Source organism: Dendrobates tinctorius, unplaced genomic scaffold, assembly GCF_039654945.1.
Source record: "Dendrobates tinctorius isolate UK_male_01 unplaced genomic scaffold, ASM3965494v1 ptg000062l, whole genome shotgun sequence".
Lineage (NCBI taxonomy): Eukaryota > Metazoa > Chordata > Amphibia > Anura > Dendrobatidae > Dendrobates > Dendrobates tinctorius.
Genome location: NW_027361730.1, coordinates 24,159,659 through 24,181,792, shown reverse-complemented (window position 1 = coordinate 24,181,792; position 22,134 = coordinate 24,159,659). Strand labels below are relative to the sequence as shown.

The following is a 22,134-nucleotide window of genomic DNA, read 5'->3' as shown; positions in this document are numbered from 1 at the left end:
GCAGCAGTATGGATGCACTGGCTCAGCAGTGCATGTCTGATGAGAAAGCTGTGCTGCTGACACTTCTCTCATCTTTAATCCCAGGGCTGCCTTCAGGAAGACTATCGTTACTTGAAGACGTTATCCTGAGACGTCCCAAGCCCAGAGACCTCCCCTTACAGCTTCATGCCTAGAGGTTTAGAAATAGGAACACAGTGCTCCCCAGCCCCCTCCTACCCACCCAATGTATGCCTCTGCCCATCACACCCCTTATATAGTCACATGCAGTCAAATGGTCGGCTGCAGCGAATAGAAGGAGCTAGCCTTAAAAAAACCAAGCACTGGGACAGGCTCCCAAAAAAGTATTGGGTATCCTGAGGAATGTGCCTGCCCCCCTCTGCCTTCCCTGGTACATATTTCTGAGGCTGGGACAGCTGAGAGTTTGCACTCCAGCCCAGGGCTCAGAATAAGAGGAGCTGACCCTCTCTCTGCATCCTCCCAGGTCCTGTTCTCTGTCCCGTTTCTCTGTGTGACTCCCCCCAAACCAGACACCAGCAGCCATGGACGCCATCAAGAAGAAGATGCAGATGCTCAAGCTCGACAAGGAAAATGCCTTGGACAGAGCAGAACAGGCTGAAGCCGACAAGAAGGGAGCAGAGGACAAGAGCAAACAGGTCTGCTTGGAACCTTTACTCCACTTCCCATGGCAGTGCCAATAGAGGACATCTCATGCCACCCTGGTCCTGCCTGTAGCCACAAGAATCCATAGTTCATTCATAGTTCTGGGAGAAAATCTCATCATGTCTTACTATAGATTACCTCCATGTATTCCATTTATGGGCACATTTTTAGTATCAAAGTCATTGGAAAGAATGTTTGCTCCCTTCCTGGGCCTGAGAAACTGGCAATTCCCCATTATATCAACATGTAGTTAACCACTCCATGTCCCGAAGTTCAGATTTGTGGTTTCATTCTCCAAGTAACAGAAGAGTTTGGGATTTTTTTTTCTAGTTCTGTATTTTCTATGGGCAGGGTTATCACATGTAATGGTTAATTATGGGATGAAAAGGCTTGTTCCCAAAGGTAAAGGTGTATACTTAGAAAGGACAATTCCCTATAATTGAAGAGTTCTAGTGTTATTACCATGCTTGGCTACATGTCATTCACCTTTACCCCTTAGTGAATAAGCCTTTTTATTGTAAGTCACATAATAGTACTTATATTTTTTCATGTTAGAATAAATAACATAGAATGATATGAAAGAATATTATATAGTTCAGTATAGTTGAAACATTTTTCATTTTTTTCCTCCTCTAAAACTGAAACCACTTAGTTAGAGGAAGAGATTGCCCAACTGGAAAAGCAGTTGCGGGAGACAGAGGACTTGAGAGATAAGATTTTGGATGACCTTCACCTGGCTGAAGAAAGCCTCCTAGCTGCAGAGGAGAAGGCTACTAAGGTATAAGGCTGTACCGAGGTCAACCTATCTAACTATCTTCTCTCTTTATCTCTCTCTCCTTGTGGTACCTGTTCTGTCCTATCCCTCTGCACCTTTGTTGCCTGCTGCCACACCCTGTTGCCCCATGTCACTGCCCTGGTCCATCCACCCACTACCCCCTCCACCCCAATGGTACCTGTGCAACCCTGTCTCAGCTGGAGGATGAACTTGTAGCACTGCAGAAGAAACTCAAAGGTACAGAAGATGAGTTGGACAAATATTCTGAAGCCCTGAAGGATGCCCAAGAGAAGTTGGAACTTGCCGAGAAGAAGGCCACTGACGTAAGTTAAGGTTGACCAAAGTCCCCCAAATAATGCATAGTCCATGTTTTTTTCTGCTATGACACTAGCTCTGCACTTGTTTCATTCAGATGTTCTTGCCCTTAATTATTCTGCATGCATCACAAAAGAGCACTGTACAGTTGTTGTTTTTTCAGTATTATCTGCATACAAAGAAAATACTTATAGTGAAAGCTAAATGTGTAAAATGAAGAGACCTCTCTTTTAACAGAAACAGCTCACTCTATACAATGGTATTTGTCTGGTATTGGAGTCCAATCACATTCACTTGAATGGAGTATAAAGTGTAGAAACTATATATATATTAAAATATATATATCTTTGTATATATTATATATCAGACCATTCATGAGTTGTTGTGCATATATATATATATATATATATATATATATAAATATATACACCGTATATGTATATATATATATATATATATATACTGGCATTTGTTTACTGCGTCTTCCTACTTCCTAAGAGCAGAATGTGTACAAATGCATTAAACAATTCATATGACACTAGGCACAATGAACAGTCCTTAGTAGATATATAGTGGAGGCCAATACATGACTGCACAGTACATCCTATTATGGGAAAGACTGTCACTAAAACACATACAATGCCTACACTGCCATTTCTCATTTAGAAGTGGTTATTACCATGTATTTCCTAAATGTATGAAAATATATTTCTTTTCAATGTTGGTTTAGTTCCAAAATTTCATGAGATAGCTGTCTGTTGGACACCCAACTATCTCAGGCTCCATAATTTCTAGTACAGGCCTTCTGTTGCCCTTTACAGCTGCTCAGCACTATATGGTCACCAGTGTGTTTCTGTAAGTGTCCAGTGTCCCATAAAAAAAGCTATAAACTACTAAATTTGGGCAATGATTATCTGGGAGGGGTAGACCGCGCTTTCCTAGGATTCAGCTGTGGCTATTTGCACAGCCTAGGAGGCGGTTGACAAGGTGAGCAACAGCTTGGAGCACAATATATAAAGGCTAATGGCCCTGAACCTTTACAGCTGGGTGATGCCAACCATTGTTGGCTAATGAGGTCACACAGATGAGAATCTTTCTAGATGACAAGAGCCATATAAATTTTGCAGTGACCTCTTTCTTCCATGCTGTCATACATTTGCCAAGGAGAAATCTAGTCCCTACTGTAAAGGAAGGAGGAAGATGATACTTGCTGCCCCTGCAGAGTGCAGAGATAGGAATACACTGGGTTTATATATAACTCCTAGCTTTATATGGTATACACTCAAGACTCTGGCCCTCAGCTGTCTGCTCCCTGTCAAATGTGAAATAACTGTGCTGGGGAGGAGGGTCTTACACTATACAGTCTCAGCATACATCCCCCTGTACATCAACTAGCTTCTTCATGACTTTTAATCAGCACAAAATAAACTAATATAATAGATTCAAGATTCAAAGAAGCTTTATTGGCAGGACTAAATACACATTAGTTTTGCCAAAGCAGGTGTACTAAATATATATATTTTGACGCAATACATATATATGTAGATTGATATATGTATATATATATATATATACTTAGTAGACACTATACAAATATACATATATATGTAGATTGATATATGTATATATATATATACTTAGTAGACACTATACAAATATGTAGGTCAATATATATGCATGTACGTATGTATATATACATACATTCATTATACCTATATTTATATAGATATATGAGCATATAACTGCAATACATGATATATATATACTGTATATATATAGAGAGAGAGAGAGAGAGCTATAGATATCTATATGAATATACCATTGCCCAATAAGGCATCCATGTATCTATCTACGTCTGCAAATCTATCTATATATTTTCTTATCTGTTTATATATGTGTATTCATGTCTATCTATCTACCTACCTAATGAAGGAAGTAACCTACTCAGTATATGAGTAGAAGTATGAGTGAAAGAAAACATTCTTTAAAAACTCATTCTAATAATGTTTGTAAACTCCCATGCATAGAACATTTGGGGTGTGCACCCGGCTGGCACGGGGTGAGGTGTAATGTGAGTGGTGTGTAGGTCCGTGATACAATGGAACATTCTGTATTGTTGCCGCATATGGATTCCAGACAGATATTCCTTATAAGGAAAAGTATGTCGACTATTTAGAAATCACTCTCTCTGCACAATCCAGACAGCGAGAGCAGATTCATTTGGAAGTTTGGACTAAGAATAGTTATTGGTGTTTATTTAACAAAGTTAAATCTCTTGTAGTGACTTGTCTTAATGAATTGGGTAATTGCAGGAAAGCCTAAAGCCATAGTAATGTAATAAACTGAATAAAATATTCCATAGACACACTTCACCCACTGCCAGAATGTTACCTGTAAGGCAGGATACTGAAAGCTGGCACAAGCACAACAGTAATGAACTCATACACTAATTATCTATACATTACAGCACTTTATTTTAGTTTGTTTTAACCTGTTTTCACTTTTCCTGTAAGGTCTATTTTTTTACTGACTAGGAAATGTAGTGGGTGTATGTGTGTATACATATCACATTTAATAAAATGATGAAATCCATGATTTCAGACTTTTCTACCGCGCACATGGGTACTGCTAGGCTAAGCCTCATATCACAAAGTCTTACAGGACAGAAAATCCATGATCCAGTCTTGGGTCTTGACATTATCTTCCATTCACTAGAAGCATAGATAATTATTATCTTCTAGCCTCTTACCACAATGTGAGTGACAAAGTTGTAGTTCCATCAGAACATAGAAATCCAGTGTTATCCCCCACAAATATACAACTCTGGCAAAAATTAAGAGACCACCACATCAATACCCTGCCATGGCCAGCCCATTCTCCAGACCTGAACCCCATTGAAAACTTCTGGCATGTAATCAAGAGGATGATGGATAGTCACAAGCCATCAAACAAAGAAGAACTGCTTACATTTTTGCCCCAGAAGCAGTCTGAAAGACTGGTGGAAAGCATGCCAAGACACATGAAAGCTGTGATTAAAAATCATGGTTATTCCACAAAATATTGATTTCTGAACTCTTCCTGAGGTAAAACATTAATATTGTTGTTTCTAAATTATTATGATCTTGTTTTTGTTGCATTATTTGAGGTCTGAAAGCACTGGGGTTTCTTTTTCTAATTTTGACCATTTTTCTTTGCCAGAAAAAAAAAAAATGTATTGCTTGGAAATTCGGAGACATGTTGTCAGAAGTTTGTACTGTAGACTAAAATAACAATTTATATTTTACTCAAAAATATGCCTACAAAGATAAAAATCAGACAAACTGAACGTTTTAATGTGGTCTCTTAATTTTTGCCAGAGCTGTATATTATGCTGCTGCTACATCGAAGCATAAGTGAATAAGGTTGCATTGCAACCCGCAACGTGCTACGTCAAGCATGTCACAAAAAAACTTGATGTGATTTGCTTGTTGCAGTCCCGACACTTTGCAGGCAGCAATGCCCCCCCATTCAATGGCATTATGCTGCGATGTAGCAAAAGTATTCCTCAAAACTGGATTGTGGTCAACGTCGGCATCACCTGTACATGGCCAGTCCGTCCTGAGAAAAAAGCATTTGAATTGATTTGAAAATTAGGCTCTCGATCTGAAGCCTCTGTCACTCCAGCTCTATTACCTGCCCACCACTGTCTCCTCCTACTTAACAGATGACCTCTGTGCTGTGTTACTTCATTCAAAGGATCCATCATCAAGCAGGAAGATGCAGAGCTTAGAAAGTGCTACATGCATATATTGAGAGTTTGGGGTGAAATCCTGCTTACAGATTACCTTTAAAGGGAATCTATCACCCTTTTTTCGACAATGAGCTGCCGGCACCAACATCAGGGGCTTATCTACAGCATTCTGTACTGCTGTAGATAAGCCCCCGATGTAACCTGAAAGAGAAGAAAAAGGAGTTATATTATACTCACCGGGGGGCGGTCTGTTCTTGGTCCGATGCTCTCCCAGCACCTGCGCACTGCGCCAGAGCCACAACAGGCAGCAAAGAAGAGGACGTAACCATTAGAAGATGGGAGGCGCCGGACCGGACGGCAACACCCATCGGACCCCCGGGTGAGTATAATCTAACTCTTTTTTTCTTATCTTTCAGGTTACATAGCCTCTGATGTCGGTGCCGGCAGCTCATAGTCGAAAAAATGGGTGACAGATTCCCTTTAAAGGTTTTGTCCTGGACTTTGAAGTTTTTTGCTATGGAGCTAAAAGCTTACTGGCAGGTAGTTGTGTCAGCGCCGGGATTTTTTCTCTAATCACCAACCTCGGGTAAAGCTCATTTAGAGCTTCTCTTACCTAGGATCCTAGGAATGGAGACGTAAAAAGAGAGACACAGGAGGCTTGTCTTTCAAGTTAATCTCTCCCTTTATTGAGATGGGTATTTCTTTTATAGGATCACAAAAGAGGAAATAGACAAATATAGACAATTTCCGTAATATTATGTAACAATTGCGAAATGATGGATAGTTGGCAAAAACAATAGTTATATAACAGATATGACAAAATGATATATTATGTGTCTAATTGGGGATGACGGGAATATGGCACTTCCTTGATATCAATTTAACAATTCGTGGAACTGCATCCGGTAATACTAATAGGCCAGAATACTTGGCCTTGACATTTTAGACATTATTCTAAGAAAAGAGAATTTTGGAACTGACCACTTGGCAGAATTGTCTAACCACGTAGACAGATGATAACAATTAAAATAGTGTCATGGGTTACAAGTTGTTTTTCAGTTATTTTTCTGGTCTATAGAAACTAAGATTAACCATTTCTTTGACAGTTGCTAACTACCTCCCTGTTCTGCCGTGCAATGATCTTTTCTGGCTCAGGCGGCGTTTTTCCTGTTTTCTTTGATCTCACGTAAAAAGAGCAGTTCTTTATATTCCAGTCTGCTCTGTCAACTGGGCATCACCAGAAGCAGGAGCATCACCAGAAGCAGGAGAATCTCTGGCAGGAGTCATCCGTGACCACTCTGAGCTGGAGCAGATTGTCACAGGGCAGAACAGGCAGGTAGTTAACTGTACTTCCCAAAACAACTGTTTATTAGAAAACGCATACCCTGCAGTTTCCTTTTTTTTTTTTATAGCAGTCAGTAGCAGACATATGCAACTGTATAGACATAGAGCTGCATACATATGTCTTTATGTTCTGCAAGGCTGATTCATATGATCCTGAATGCAAATGTAGGAGCCTAAGGCTTCATTCAAAAGTCAGTCAATCAAGTGGTTTTCACACATAGAATGCATACTTATTATAGCCTATGTGGCTGTTCATGTGACAGAGAGACCAAGAGATTCTCAAAAAACAAAGACATATCTGTCTTATAGTCATGGCTCAAACTCGTCAATGCAAGTCTACAGGTGACTTTGTCATCTGTGTGCAATCTGTGCGCTGAGGGTTGGAGAAGCTTGGCAATTTTAATTATTTTTTCATACAAAAAAAATCACTGATGAAACACTGATGAAAACTTGATCAAAAACAATGATGACTTTTGTTTTTGCACACCAGAAAAATCACTGACTTCTGAATGGAGCCTTGGCATGTTAAAATGAATTACTAAAAGTAATTTGTGATGTGAGCTCATACTATAAGGCTGCAATTACTGTACATCATAATAACACAGGAACTAGCGCCCTCTGCTGGAACTGTAAAATAATGCTCAGTGCTGAAATATGCTAATATTAGATAAACAAGCACTATGGCTCTCTGAGATTAATTGGGTTCTTTTCTCACTTTTATTATTTTTTTCCTATCAGGTTTTGGTTTGATCTTTGTCAGACTAGTGAAACATTTTGCACAATTCTGTCTAGTAAAAAAACAAAAATCAGGATGAAAAGAAGGGGGATAAAATGGATCATATTTGCCCTCAATGGATCATTCACAGACCCTATAAAACCATATTTTGTGGACAGACCCTAACTGCAGTATTTGGATAGGAAAACCTTACTAGCAGTGTAGTGTCTTCAAGATTTTATTTGACTTTCACAGTTTTCCAGCAGGCCAATGATGATTCCAAAGTTCATAGATAAAAGATAGATAACACTAACTCAATAGTACAGCCTGAGTATATCCTGTTATAGTCTACCAAGAAAGGAAGTAATAGTCAAAGGTCCCACAGAGCAGGAGCATAGAAAAAGCTCGCATAACAAAAAGTGTTTCCCTTACTTTAATGATAAATAATATACATCTTTAATATTTATTTACTTTACTCATTTATATAGCGTCATTAATTCCACAGCGCTTTACAGACATTATAATCACTGTCTTCATTAGGCTATGTGCACGCGTAGAAAAATCCGCAGGTAAATTCTCAGGTCAAAAGACCTGCGGTTTACCTGTGGATGAGCCTGCTGTTTAGCCCTGCGGTTTTTCATCTCCACAATGGAGAAGGTGTGAAACCGCAGCGGAATCCTCCCAAAGAATTGACATGCTGTGGATTTGAACCCGCAGCAAATCCGCACGGAAAAATCCGCAGCACGTGCACAGCGTTTTTCAGTTTACCATTGAAAACAATGGTACTGTACTACGCAGCTAAATCTGCTGCGGACCCGCAGAGCCTGAAACGCTGCCGAATCCGCACCGTGTGCACATAGCCTTAGGGCTCACAATCTCAGAATATGTTGATAATGTTTATTCCACAGCAATATATCATAAATTCACTACTTGTATGTTATGAAACCTTTTCATGATTGCTCTGCCACAATCATTATGATCCAGTAATCCTATTCATCATATATTCCTTTGCTGATGTATCCAAATATTTATCATTTATGTATCCGGTCTGTCTTTGTCTATGTGTAAGGGAGCATGCACACAGAATGTCGGTTTGCTGTCAGATTTTTTTATTGGACAGCTCACAGACCCACTGAGTACGTCCTATTCCAATGACATGTTCACACGTTCAGTATTTGGTCAGTATTTTACCCCAATATTTGTAAGCCAAAACCAGGAGAGGAACAATCAGAGGAAAAGTATAGTATAAACACGTCACCACTTCTGTATTATCACTCACTCCTGGATTTTGGCTTACAAATACTGAGGTAAAATACTGACAACAGAGCTTAATCCTCTGCATTGGACAAAATATGACCTGCTCTGAGTATCAATGGTCTTAAGGCCAAGTTTTGTGACACAACAGCGATCTCACCAGCAAGATCGCTGTGTGTGACAGCGATCAGCGACCGGCCCCCCTGCCGGTATCGCTGATCGCTGCAGGAAAGCCCAGGACATTTCTTTGGTCGCTGGGCTCCCGCTCGCCAGCACACATTGCTGTGTGTGACCGGCGGGAGCCCAGCGATCAGCTGGTAACTAATGTACACATCGGGTATCCAAGGGACGTGCGTCCCTTGGATACCCGATGTGTACGTTAGTTACCAGCTGCCTGCATCAGCGCGCTGGTAACTAACGAACACAGCGATGCCGGGCGCTGGGCGTCGCTGTGCTAATCGCTGGTGAAGCTGTCTGTTTGACAGCTCACCAGCGATCACATAGCGACTTACCAGCAATCCTGACACAGTGATATCGCTGTCGGGATGGCTGGTAAATCGTCATGTGTGACGGGGCCTTTATTCTCAGACACAAAAACCAAAATGGACAAAATTTGGATGCAGCACACTAAAGAAAAATTGTCCATTTTTTTTCCTTGTATGCAATAAATCCTTGACTTGTAAAATGCGTTGTATGTAAAAAATAGCGGAAACAGAAGTCAATGTTTCATGGGGGTGACAATATGATGTAACACGGTTTGTTCTCATGCCTGTATTACATCTCATTGCCTCCTTAGAGCTGACTCTTTAGGACCAGATAGCCACATTACAGAGTGTGGGCTGTTTTATACCTTGCGGATTTGTGGGTTTTCTGTCCAGATTTAGTGTTAGAGAATTCACGATGGAAGACAGTAGCAGCAACTGAATGAGACTTTAACAATCTCACCACACGCTGCAGATCATTTCCGAGCCAATCTTGACTTGCATTGCGGATCTTTTCAATTTAGATATCACCCTTGTAATTCATAGAAATCTGCAGTAAATCTGCAACAAATAAAAAACTGCATGGATTTTTTTTTTTTAATATGTGACCATATTGAAAAATTGAAGACTGGGTTTTGCATAAAAACTTAGACAAACATTAAATGCCAATGTTACCCGTGTCCACCAATCTGGTAGCTTTTTCTCACGTGTGCAGCAAGAATAAGGCCCGATGTAGTGGCCACTAGGTGGCTGAAATCCATAGTGGCGTGTAGTTTTACTGTAAGGAGAGTGAAATACGGACGAGTGAGAGGCGTTAAAAAAACGCATTGCACACGGACCAATGATTCTCTATGGGGCAGCTCCCATCAGCCGTATTTTTCTCGCGTATTTTTCACGGGCCGAGCCATTCGCAGCATGCTGCAATTGTAAGCGTACTATGGCCGTAGTACGCCAATGCAGGTCTATGGGTGCGCAAAAAAAACGCATTACACACGGACCACACGTGTGACTTGCGAGAAATACGCACCCGGTGTCCTTCAGTGCGAGATACAGTAAATGACAGGTTTAATAAAGAAACGAAAGAATAGATATAGACACATAGAATACATATATATGTGTATATATATATATATTCTGTGTATTCTTTCGTTTGGGTTTCAACCTGTCATAGGGCTCCATTACATGTCCATTTTGCAAGCCTGCGAGAAATTCTCGGCATACGGATGCCATACAGATTACATATGGATGGTTACATGGGAAAAATACGCGACCACACCCTGACAACGGATGACATGTGGAGCACTATTTAGGGGTCATTTATGCTTATTACAGCCGTACAATACGGTCCGTATTTTTCTGTGTTGTGTGTGACTCCAGCCTAAATCAAATACACTGGTTCAGACCATGCAGTTCTGCTGGTAAGGCCGGGGTCACACTTGCAAGTGCAATATGAGAAGCTTGCGCGAGTCTCTTGCCTCAATACCTGGCACTGACGCCGGCACTCTGGACCGGAGTGTGCGGCTGCATGTCTTTCTATGCAACTGAGCGCTCCGGTCCGAACCGCCGATGGCAGTGCCGGGTATTGATGCGAGTTTCTCGGATTGCACTCGCAAGTGTGACCCCGGCCTAAAAGTGCAAAACTGTGAACAATCAGTTTGAACTCCTCACCAACATATAATCCTAGCGACTGCGGGTGTGGCATCTCCCACCACACTGGCATGTATTGTCTACACTAATTTCATGCATAAGGCCACGTTTACGCGTTCAGTATATGGTCAGTATCTTACATCAGTATTTGGTCAGTATTTTACCTCAGTATGTGTAAGCCAAAACCAGGAGTTGGTGATAAATACAGGTGATGACGGGTTTCTATAATATTTTTCCTCTGATTGTTCCTCTCCTGGTTTTGGCTTACAAATACTGAGGTAAAATACTGATCAAATCCTGAATGTGTGAACATGGCCAGTACGCTGTTTAGAAGTAGTGGTCCTTTAGTAGGCCACCCCAGTGGTGTCTGGTGAACTCCACTACTGGTGACCACCGATTATCCCTTTCTTAGACGCTTCTTCATGCCTACTTACGCTGAGCCCATACATCTGTCGTGAAGTCCCTTATTTTTACACCCAAAACCAGGATTAGAAATTACTGGATTCTATAATGGCTTTAGAAAACAAGCCTTGCAAACTACAAATACTGTAGTACTCTTGTTCTTTACAGATTGGGATCATAAACTGCTCCTTGTATAAAACATGCGGTTGTTGTGAAACTACAACTCCCAGTGTGCCCTGGAAGCCAAACGGTGGAAGTTGAAGTTTCACAGCTGATAGGACACAGATTGGGGACTATTGCTTTAGGCCAGGATCACACGGCCACACGGAACGTGACTAGCTTAGTGAGCAGCTCCTTGTGCTCTCCCGCATGTTGGGCAAGTACAGGAACTGCCAGTAATTCCATGTCTGATCTATAAGGTACACCAGAGTAGTACATGCTGCCATCTTTTTCCTCAGTGACCTCACTGTGTGGAAAATTGGGCTCTAATGGGTGAATGTGCGGCCCATGGCAACCATGGACAGCTCATGTCCATACAATACACTGGTCTGAACGAGCCCTTAAAGGAAATGGAAACATACTACCTTGGTACTATGTCCACGCAGACATTTTTAACTAATTTGCTCATAAAATCTTCCTCAAAGACTCTTGGAAAACTCTTCCAGTTCATTTTTATGGGAGCTTACTTCGCTGTACATACAAGAAGGTATTTTTTTTTTATTTCCTGAAGAAGTTTTGGCGAACCTATGAGAAAAAAAAGTTTTGCGTATCGCAAAACTCTTCACAGGGAAAAAACTCCTTCAAACCTCGCCCAAAAAGGAGGGTTTCACAAAGCACTTTCCACTTGAAAAACTAGTTATTTTGGAACATCTCAAATAAACTCCATGTGAATATAGCCGAAAATCCTCCTGTCACCTGGTGCAAGTTCATGTGCGCCCTGCACAGGTGACAAGAGAGGTACCTGAGGGGAGGTGAGGGCAGAATTGGGGATTCTGGATGCGCTTGCCATACGCCACTTACACGCAGGGGCTGAAGGATGATTGTACAGCCACATTACAGACTGCAAATGTAATTATTCCCTTTGGTAAGACGAGTTGTATGTCCGAATGTCTGCACGGTCAGTCTGCCTGCAGCCACCACCCCATAGTGAATAACAGGAGAAGCATGAACTGTTTAGTGACACAGGAATACTCCGAGAAAATCACTTGTGCTTACTTATATAGTCACAGTTGCCATATTTGAGCCCCCAATATCCACTATTAGCCACGTGTGTCATATCTGAGCCCCAATATCCACTAAGTCACGTGTCATAGCTGAGCCCCCAATATACACTAATAGTCCCCCAATATCCACAAAGTCACGTGTGTCATAACTGAGCCCCAATATCCACTAATAGTCACATGTGTCATATCTGAGCCCCCAATATCCACTAATAGTCACATGTGTCATATCTGAGCCCCCAATATCCACTAATAGTCACATGTGTCATATCTGAGCCCCCAATATCCACTAATAGTCACATGTGTCATATCTGAGCCCCCAATATCCACTAATAGTCACATGTGTCATATCTGAGCCCCCAATATCCACTAATAGTCACGTGTCATATCTGAGCCCCAAATATCCACTAACATCACGTGTGTCATTTCTGAGCCCTAATAACCACTAAGTCACGTGTCATAGCTGAGCCCCCCAATATCCACGTGTCATAGCTGAGCCCCAATATCCACTAATAGTCACGTGTGTCATATCTGAGCCCCAATAACCACTAAGTCACGTGTCATAGCTGACCCCCAATATACACTAATAGTCACATGTGTCATATCTGAGCCCCCAATATCCACTAATAGTCACGTGTCATATCTGAGCCCCCAATATCCATTAACATCACGTGTGTCGTATCTGAGCCCTAATAACCACTAAGTCACGTGTCATAGCCGAGCCCCAATATACACTGATAGTCACGTGTCATAGCTGAGCCCCCAATATCCACTGATAGTCACGTGTGTCATATCTGAGCCCCCAATATCCACTAACATCACGTGTGTTGTATCTGAGCCCTAATAACCACTAAGTCACGTGTCATAGCCGAGCCCCAATATACACTGATAGTCACGTGTCATAGCTGAGCCCCCAATATCCACTGATAGTCACGTGTCATAGCTGAGCCCCCAATATCCACTGATAGTCACGTGTGTCATATCTGAGCCCCCAATATCCACTAACATCACGTGTGTTGTATCTGAGCCCTAATAACCACTAAGTCACGTGTCATAGCTGAGCCCCCAATATCCACTGATAGTCACGTGTCATAGCCAAGCCCCAATATCCACTAATAGTCACGTGTGTCGTATCTGAGCCCCAATAACCACTAAGTCACGTGTCATAGCTGAGCCCCCAATATCCACTGATAGTCACGTGTCATAGCCGAGCCCCAATTTCCACTAATAGTCACGTGTCATAGCTGAGCCCCCAATATTCACTGATAGTCACGTGTGTCATAGCTGAGCCCCCAATAGTTACTATTAGTCACGTCTCATAGCTGAGCCCCCAATAGTTACTAACAGTCACGTGACATAGCTGAGCGCCCGATAGCCATCCAGTCTTCAGGATGCTGTCACCTGTGGCGCACCCTGCTATGCCGGCAGACTAGCACCAGGTGGCAGTAGCGTCCACGCTTGCTGAGTCCTTGGGGGGCATTAATACCTGGTGAGGGGCTTATCACAGTATCACCCCACCTTCCATACAGTGGAGGGTAGCTTGTACCGCACCCACCGAGGGCTAGCACCCTCCGCCACTTCCCGGAGCAGTCTCCTGTAATGATAGGGTTAACTGAAGGGGCCGGAGCCTATGTAAGGAGGAGACTTCCTGTGTGCGGACTGAGCAGCCGGAGAATTACCGGGGACGGAGCGGGCGATTCAGGCTGAGTACAGGCCGGAAGGGAGTAGTGAGAGCGGTGAGCGCAGGACGGATGGCCGGTATGACCTCTCTGGAGGCCGTGAGGAGGAAGATCAAGAGCCTGCAGGACCAGGCGGATGCGGCGGAGGAGCGGGCAGAGCGGCTGCAGCGGGAGCGGGACGTGGAGAAGAAGCTGCGGGAGGCGGTAAGCGCCCATGGCCTCGCCTGCAGCCTTGTGTAGCCGGTGTCCGATGACCGGCTGTATTGGGGGGTCTCCTCGTCATTAGCGCCTATATGGTTAATATAGACTGGCTGCTTGTCCCAAGAGCTCGCAGTCCCCGCTGTGGGAGCAGCTGTATCCAGGCAGCAGCCGGAGGGGGCGCTGCGCCCGGGAATGTGCGGCATGCGGCCGGGCTCCTCTGGAGCAGGGTTAACTCCTCAGCTGCCGCATGTACCTGGGTGTGGCGCTCGCGCGGATAGATGGCGACAGGTGTCTGTGCAGTAGGATTGCGCCCCCTATGGTGTGTCTGGCACCCTACTTGTCGGAGTTCCTGTCCTCCTATGAGTGAAGGCTGGTGTCTCTGTGGCCCGGGCGCGCCAAGGCTTGGCTAATGTGCAGCTCTGTGGCTGGTTCTCATCTTTCCAGTCTCTGATCCCATTGTCCATTGTTGGGAATGCCATTCTAATATATTAGATTTGCCCCCACGTGATCCTAACCGGAATATTCCTTCTTCCCGCAGAGCCCCTGCGCTGGCGGCTGCGGCACTTGGCCGGCTTTCCTGCGCTTTCCACGGTCTGGTCACTGACTATAGTCTTGTCCTCCAGTGACACAACAGGAAGGGCGACATTACATTGCCACTCAGGTCTCCGCACATTCCTCACTTCTGCATTACTTTGTAGGCGGCTGTGTTGTCTTCAGTGCTGACTCCTACTTATGGTTCCGCCATGCCCTGTGCTGGTCCTTAGGTGCAGCTCCCAGGTTACGGGGCTCCTTATGTCGTGTCCTCCCAGATCCTGTGACCTTGGGCGCAAATGGTTAACGCTACATGCCTTATATCGGTGGCATTCAAATATGTAGCCATGGGGTTACCTCTGCTATTCAGTGGCTGGCGCTTCTTAACTCCCCAGCACCTATATTTATTTTTTATCTTGGCTCCAGGGCCTGGACTTTTTTGGGTGCTCTTTCCCTTTCTTTCCCATTGTGAGAAGCCTTTTCTTTAGGCCCTAGTTGCAGGCTGCAAATATGGTCGGCGTTACCTACTGAGTTTTTTTGTAACATCAGTTGACTTACAAAAGTGGGGGGTGATGTAAAGATTTGGGATCTGTTTGTATGGAAAGAAATCTGCCATTCCTTGCCAGAGAACACGTGGCAGAAGTCAGGCCTTCTTGTGTCTGGCACCCCGCAGACCTGCATGTGGGTTGGCCCCATTCATTGAGGCTAATCCGTGCTTGGTTACAGGACCAGGGAGCATCAGGTAGTGGTATAGATTATATAACGGCAGGGCATGTGCTCTTTAAAAACTGATAGTGTATTTTGGTGAGAAGTATTCTGAAATCCATGTGGAAATTATAACTTATCCACGGACCTTTTTATTTTTCTTCTGGTCTTACTAATGGGGGTACAGCTCTCAGGAATTTCTGAAGTGTTTGTAAACTCCTCTGCGCTATTACCCTGTGAGCCACGCACCCTTGGAAAGAGCATGCAAATTGGCACTAAATAAAAGACACCGGGAACAGTGTGGCAGATTAAAGAATAAAAAAAGATACTAAGGCCTGTTTCACATTTCCGTTTTTTGCCGGCAGTCCAAATCCGCCAGAATGTGAAAAACGGATCAGCTTTATCAGGTAGTGCTGGAAATTTAAAGGAACACGAGAGAGGTTTTTTTTTCGCCACAACGGAATTTGGGGTTAAATTTCTGGCAAGGAAATTCTTCCGGGCATGCTCAGTGTAAAAAATCGGATCCGGTCCCGGATTCCGTCAAATAATGGTTGACAACAGATCTGCCGCCCATATGCGACCATTGTAACAAATGGCGGATAGCGGCGGATTCGTTGCTATCCACTATTTTGACGCAGACAAAAAAAGTTTCATTGTCCGTCCACTCAAGTTGGTGGACGCCAAAATTTTGGCAGATCCGTCAAAAAGCGGATCCAACAGATGACCATCCGTCAAAATCTGCCGCTAATGCAAGTCAATGGGGGAAAAAAGGCGGATCCTTTTTTTTTTTTTTTTTTTTTTTTTTGCAAAACGGTGTACTTTGACTGATTGCAACAAACGGAAATGTGAAACAGGCCTTAGGGGGAAAATAAAAGCAAAACCTGACCACTTTTCACCTGGTGAAAAATAGGGACTTCATCTGCAGTGAGTGAATAAGGGCATGTGCACACGATCCGGAGTTGCTGCGGGTTGGTCGTGGTGTACTTGTGCTGCTTCCAACCCACAGCGTCCAGATGTTACAGCATAGTGGATGAGATTTCAAGACCTCCTTGCCCACTATGTGTCCAGACACCCGCAGCGATGCACATGCGAAGCGTCTCTCTAGACCGCAGCATGTCAATTTGTCTTGAGGAAACGCTCAGTCTCGACTAGATAAACTTCACCCATACACTTTATTGGACGCGGTGAATCCGCACGGGTCAGTGAATGCGGATTCGCCTGCATTCGGTAGACGGCAGCGCTCTGGACGCAGCAGACATGCTCTTCATCCAAAGCGCTGCATCTTCTTTGTCCTAGTTGAATTTTGTGGTTTTTAGTGCCACTTGCCAGGTTGTTTTCCTTATCTTACGACTACAGTTATAAAATCTATCTTTCACTTGATCATTTCAGGTTTGGCTGCTCCCGTCACCTCTCACACATTACTGTCAAACCGGTAGAGCGGACTAGCTCTGGACGGCCTTACATGTTGTAAAGAGCCACGCACTGGGGCTTGATTTGACAGCGCCCAGCAATTAATTGTAATCCAGTTAGCTCGGGCTGGCAAATAGACAAATAACTGCTAATTTAATAATGGCTGCAATATGGCCAGGGGCTGGGAATTCTGCTATTGGTAGTATCCTCATTCATTGTAGGGCTAAATTATCATGGGCTGTTTTTACATTACTAATATTTTGGCAGATGTTTTGCCTATGTTACTGAAGATGAGGCCCAACTACATAATCTACATTTTTTTTCCATCAGATCTTATACTTGGCCAATTCTTTCTGCTGAGCAAAGCTGACGATCTAAAGGAAATGGGTGAAAAACCTTTGTCCCTATGTGCTTCTTCTGTGGACACTATGGTCCTGATTCTTCAAAGTAAATTTGCCCCTGGGATACTTTGATTTTTGTGATGTTTTGCAAATTGTCTCCATCATTTGGCACTTTCTATGATTAGAGCTAGTGACATTTCTGACGAGCAGTGGCGTACCCATACACCAGAAATCCTATTGCAGTCCCTGACTGGAGTAAGATCTGCGGCGAGGCACACGCCACTTGTCAGACGCTCTTGATTCATTAAGAAGCGTGCGCTCTTAATGAATCAGTGTCTGAAAACAACACACCCCCTCATCAAGACTGGTGTGATAATCGCTGCTCTCGGTGAATCTAAGCCAAAAGGTTTAGATCAGGGAGTTGCATTTTTGGAGATCGTCAGCCCAGTGCTTCTATGTGCTCTCATAGTTGTAAATGCTTGTCCTCCCATCAGGAAGTCGTTACCTAACACAGCGACAAATCTACGTGTAATGACTAGAAAGCAGGTTTTGTCCAGTAGGGGTTACTTGCTTACACATAGTTTTGTAGGGCGGGTACTCCTTTGCTCAGCAAACACATCAGGAACCCCAGTGGCTAGGCATGGAGGTTATCTCCTGTGGGCGGCAGGAGTGCCACATCCCATATGCCTGGCAGGTGGCTAGGGATTATTGCGCTGTGCATAAAGGTAATATTCTTCGCAGATTCATACGGGCCTCCTCTTCTGTATGAGCAGTTAGAAACACCGGATATCTTGTTGGCTTTTTTTTTTTTTTTTGAAAGGGGAAGTTACTAAGTATTTATATCTCATTTTAGAGGTGTGTGACCACATCCTACATCGCCATTTCGGCACACACCCTTGTGTATCATATGATGATGCCGATGTGCGCCATCTAGTTGGCACCAATTCTGCAACTTCCTAAATTTCAGACCTCTTGGACATGATGGAGATTAGCAATCAGTATGTGACTAATAATTGTTTACTACTTTTTTTTTTTTTTTCCATTTTTTTTTTTTTTTTTTTTTTTTAATTCCTAATTGAATGAATGTGTAGGTTTTACCAGGAAGAACAGGAGGGCCTAGATGGGAATTTTCTAAGCCAGCCTTACTTTGTATAGTGTCTGCAATTCTTGAGACCTTCTACAAAGACATCAGCAAAACAGTAATAATATAACAGTAATACTAAACAGTAATAATAATAATCTTTATTTTTATATAGCGCTAACATATTCCGCAGCGCTTTACAGTTTGCACACATTATCATCACTGTCCCGATGGGGCTCACAATCTAAATTCCCTAGCAGTATGTCTTTGGAATGTGGGAGGAAACCGGAGTACCCGGAGGAAACCCACACAAACACAGGGAGAACATACAAACGTCTTGCAGATGTTGTCCTTGGTGGGATTCGAACCCAGGACTCCAGCGCTGCAAGGCTGCAGTGCTATCCACTGAGCCACCGTGCTGCCCAAAACAGTAAATCTGTGTAGAGCGGCCACTAAAAATATTGTCGTGACTTTACGAAATGATGGGGAAAATTTTTGGTGTCTGAATACATACTTATTAAAGGGAACGCCATTCCGCGTACAACCTGTTGGACATGTTTAGACCCAGATTAATCAAGACTGGCGATTTGCACACCACTCTTGGTGACATGCCTGCTGGAGTATGGAGTCCAATTGGTGCAAATTTCTGTTAGTGTTGAGCGAATATGCTCAGATAAGGTGTTAGCCGAGCATGCTCGTGTACGATGTTTGACAGCCGCAATCACTGGCAAACAGACAACCGTTGCATGTGTTGCGGCTATCGAACAGCCGCGAAACATGCAGCCATGTAGACTCGACATATTATTCGAGCATGCCAAAGTCACTCAGCACCCGAGCATGCTCAGATAACACCTTATCCGATCAGGCTCGCTCAACACTACTGTTAACTTAAGAAATGTATTCTAATCAATGACTGGAGTCCTTGTGTTATAACTTACACCATTTTTGTGCCATAAATTATAAGTGTTTCTGCTAGGCTCTGCACACTTCTCCAAGTTGTTGAAGCTGGCTGGAGACTAACATAAAAATGTCATTTGGCTCCACTTTTGGACCCCCCTAAGAGTTGCGCAAAAAAAGTGACATTTCAAATTTGCCAGAATTTTAGGCAAACCAGTTTATTGGATCTGGACCTATAAATATTCAGATAAAAAGTATAATGTTTAATACATCCATCTCTCTCCAAAAGTGATGCTACAGTTTAATAAAGTGAGCACTATATTCTTCATAATGTTAGACTGGAGAGGAGATCTCTACCAAAACCTTGTTCCAAGATGCTGCTGTTCACTCAGGCCGGTGAACATCAGAAAGCCTAATGTACAAGAAGCCCGTGCATCACTTTAATTGTCAGGTGTTGCAGTTGTACAATGCTCCTATTGTAGCAGTCCCCTGTATCTGATATTTACTGGCAGGAAATGGGCATTCTAGTTCCAGCTTTGTGGGCAGCATTAATCTTATCCTGACTGTATTATTTTTCTTCTCTTCACCTAGGCTGAAGGAGATGTAGCCTCATTGAATAGGCGTATCCAGCTGGTAGAGGAGGAGTTGGATCGTGCCCAGGAGCGTTTGGCCACAGCCCTTCAGAAACTGGAGGAAGCTGAGAAGGCTGCAGATGAGAGTGAGAGGTAATCGGACGTCCTTTTAAAGCGGAGCGGTCATCAATTTTAACAAAACAAATGGAATAGTATATGAAATAATCTTAGACCTGATAAGGCTGCTACTTGCGTCAAAAAGTGTCAGAATGGATGTAGCGTCCTTTTATTAAATGTCAATTTTAATATTACACTGCTAAAACTACTTGCAGGTCTAGCCAACTGAACTCCTAAAATCTTTGTTTTAAATTGGGGATTATACATCCATTCTGACATGGATTTTCAAAATAAGTACACCAGACTCATCAAGGGTATATATTTATGCAGTTTGTATTGTGAAACGTTGTGACCAAGTACTGTGATTTGGACCAACATTGGTATGTAGGCCCTGTTTCCATTCTAGTTATAAGCCTCTATAAAGGGAACTTTCCATGGCATCTGAGGTCTGTTTTTAAGGGTGCAGAAAGACAGCCATATAAATGGGACCGAGATCACAACACAATGCGTTGACTGGCTGGTGGCTCTCCCGACTTGAGCTCTTCAGCTTCATGTAATTCTGTGCGGCTGTCACACTCTGGTTGGGAGAGCGCTGGCCAGTCCGTGCACTGTGTTCCGATCTCGGTCTGCTTTATACGGCTGTCTGACTTCGCCCTAATATGCATTTGTATTCTCCCTGGATTTAACAATTCTGGATACATTTTTGTAGAGCTTGTTGTTCTCTTCCTCTGTTGTTCAAGTGGGTGTTACTATTCAATTTGTCAAAGAGGTGTGTCCCTACAGACTGTCTGCACTGATTGGATAGTGTCAGATTTTTAGGGTCACATTTGTAGCTGGGATGAATAACAAAGTAAATAGACAACACCGATTAAGGGACTCCAGAATTATTTATGACAGGAGAGCAGACAAGTTCTCATCAAAATAGAGGTGGTGAAGAGACCATTTATGTCATGGTATAGTCTGTCCATTTTATAAAGCTCAGATTGGTTCATTCATTAATGTTTGGCCAAATCTTATGGTTTGAGGCTCTCATTACAGCGAACTGCTGAATCTCTCCATCCTGATTGCATCAACTTCTCGTATTGTTTGCAATGTAAACAGCCAGTGTTTCAGTATGGAGCGTTACATTGTTTTCAGCATTTGCCCACACCTGATACTAGACTATTGTTGTTTACACAGTACAATTTTGTTCACTGATGGATGTCTTGTTGTTCCTCAGAGGCATGAAGGTCATTGAAAACAGAGCCCTGAAGGATGAAGAGAAGATGGAGCTGCAAGAGATCCAGCTGAAGGAAGCCAAGCACATTGCTGAGGAGGCTGACCGCAAATATGAAGAGGTGAGGATGCTAAGACTTCATTATTATTCTATATTTTATAGCATGTGTGAATGTCATGCTATAACACATGCCCCTTCTGTGTAATAGGTTGCCCGTAAGTTGGTGATCATTGAGGGTGACCTGGAACGTGCAGAGGAACGTGCTGAACTGTCAGAGAGGTGAGTGCCTGCATGTTTCCATCAGCATCCCTCTGCACCTAATATACACCCAGAACCTCATCCTGGAGTTGCTTTCCCCATGAATGCATTGCATGCTTTAGAGCAACCTGAAGACCCTCCCAAGTTGGTGTTATCTGTTGTGAAAGACAAAAGCCCCTCCTTATGTTTTTATTAAGGTCCCCTTGAATGAACACTTAGTTTACATATGTATGGCTCATCACCATTAACGTAATATACATTACACATTTAGTTTATCATCTTTACCGTGTACTCTTCCCTGCACTGTGGACCCCCCCACTCTGCAGGGAATTGCAGTGCAGTCCCATTAAAGGGAAGGGAGTTGGACCACCTTCCGTCTCATTGATAACATATCCTAGCAATACGTCATCCAGTGGTCGCACAGACATTGGTGTACAACCAATGAATTGTGCTAGATGTCAGATCTGAGGCTTGTAGTGTTGGGAATGCAGATCTGACCAGGCCACAATAAAGCAATGCAGCATCCTATATAGGTCATCTTCATATGTGAACATGCGTATTAATGTTGCCACACTTCAGAAC

The 22,134-nt window shown here is 43.2% G+C and overlaps 1 protein-coding gene across 20 annotated transcripts in view; it reads left to right on the top strand.

Annotated features, from left to right (window-relative positions):
• Window positions 1–406: 406 nt before the first annotated feature.
• LOC141093004 (tropomyosin alpha-1 chain) overlaps window positions 407–22,134 on the top strand; it is a 49,000-nt gene continuing 27,272 nt past the window's right edge. For 2 of the 20 annotated variants that reach the window (XM_073579410.1, XM_073579398.1), the window contains exons 1-5: window positions 408–653; window positions 1,633–1,758; window positions 19,981–20,114; window positions 21,298–21,415; window positions 21,503–21,573. In XM_073579410.1, the coding sequence (XP_073435511.1) occupies window positions 540–653; window positions 1,633–1,758; window positions 19,981–20,114; window positions 21,298–21,415; window positions 21,503–21,573 (563 nt within the window). In that variant the 5' untranslated portion in view covers window positions 408–539. Of the gene's footprint in view, window positions 654–1,312; window positions 1,439–1,632; window positions 1,759–13,945; window positions 14,428–19,980; window positions 20,115–21,297; window positions 21,416–21,502; window positions 21,574–22,134 lie in introns of those variants that run through there. The other 18 variants (XM_073579409.1, XM_073579397.1, XM_073579414.1 and 15 more) reach the window with 16 other exon arrangements.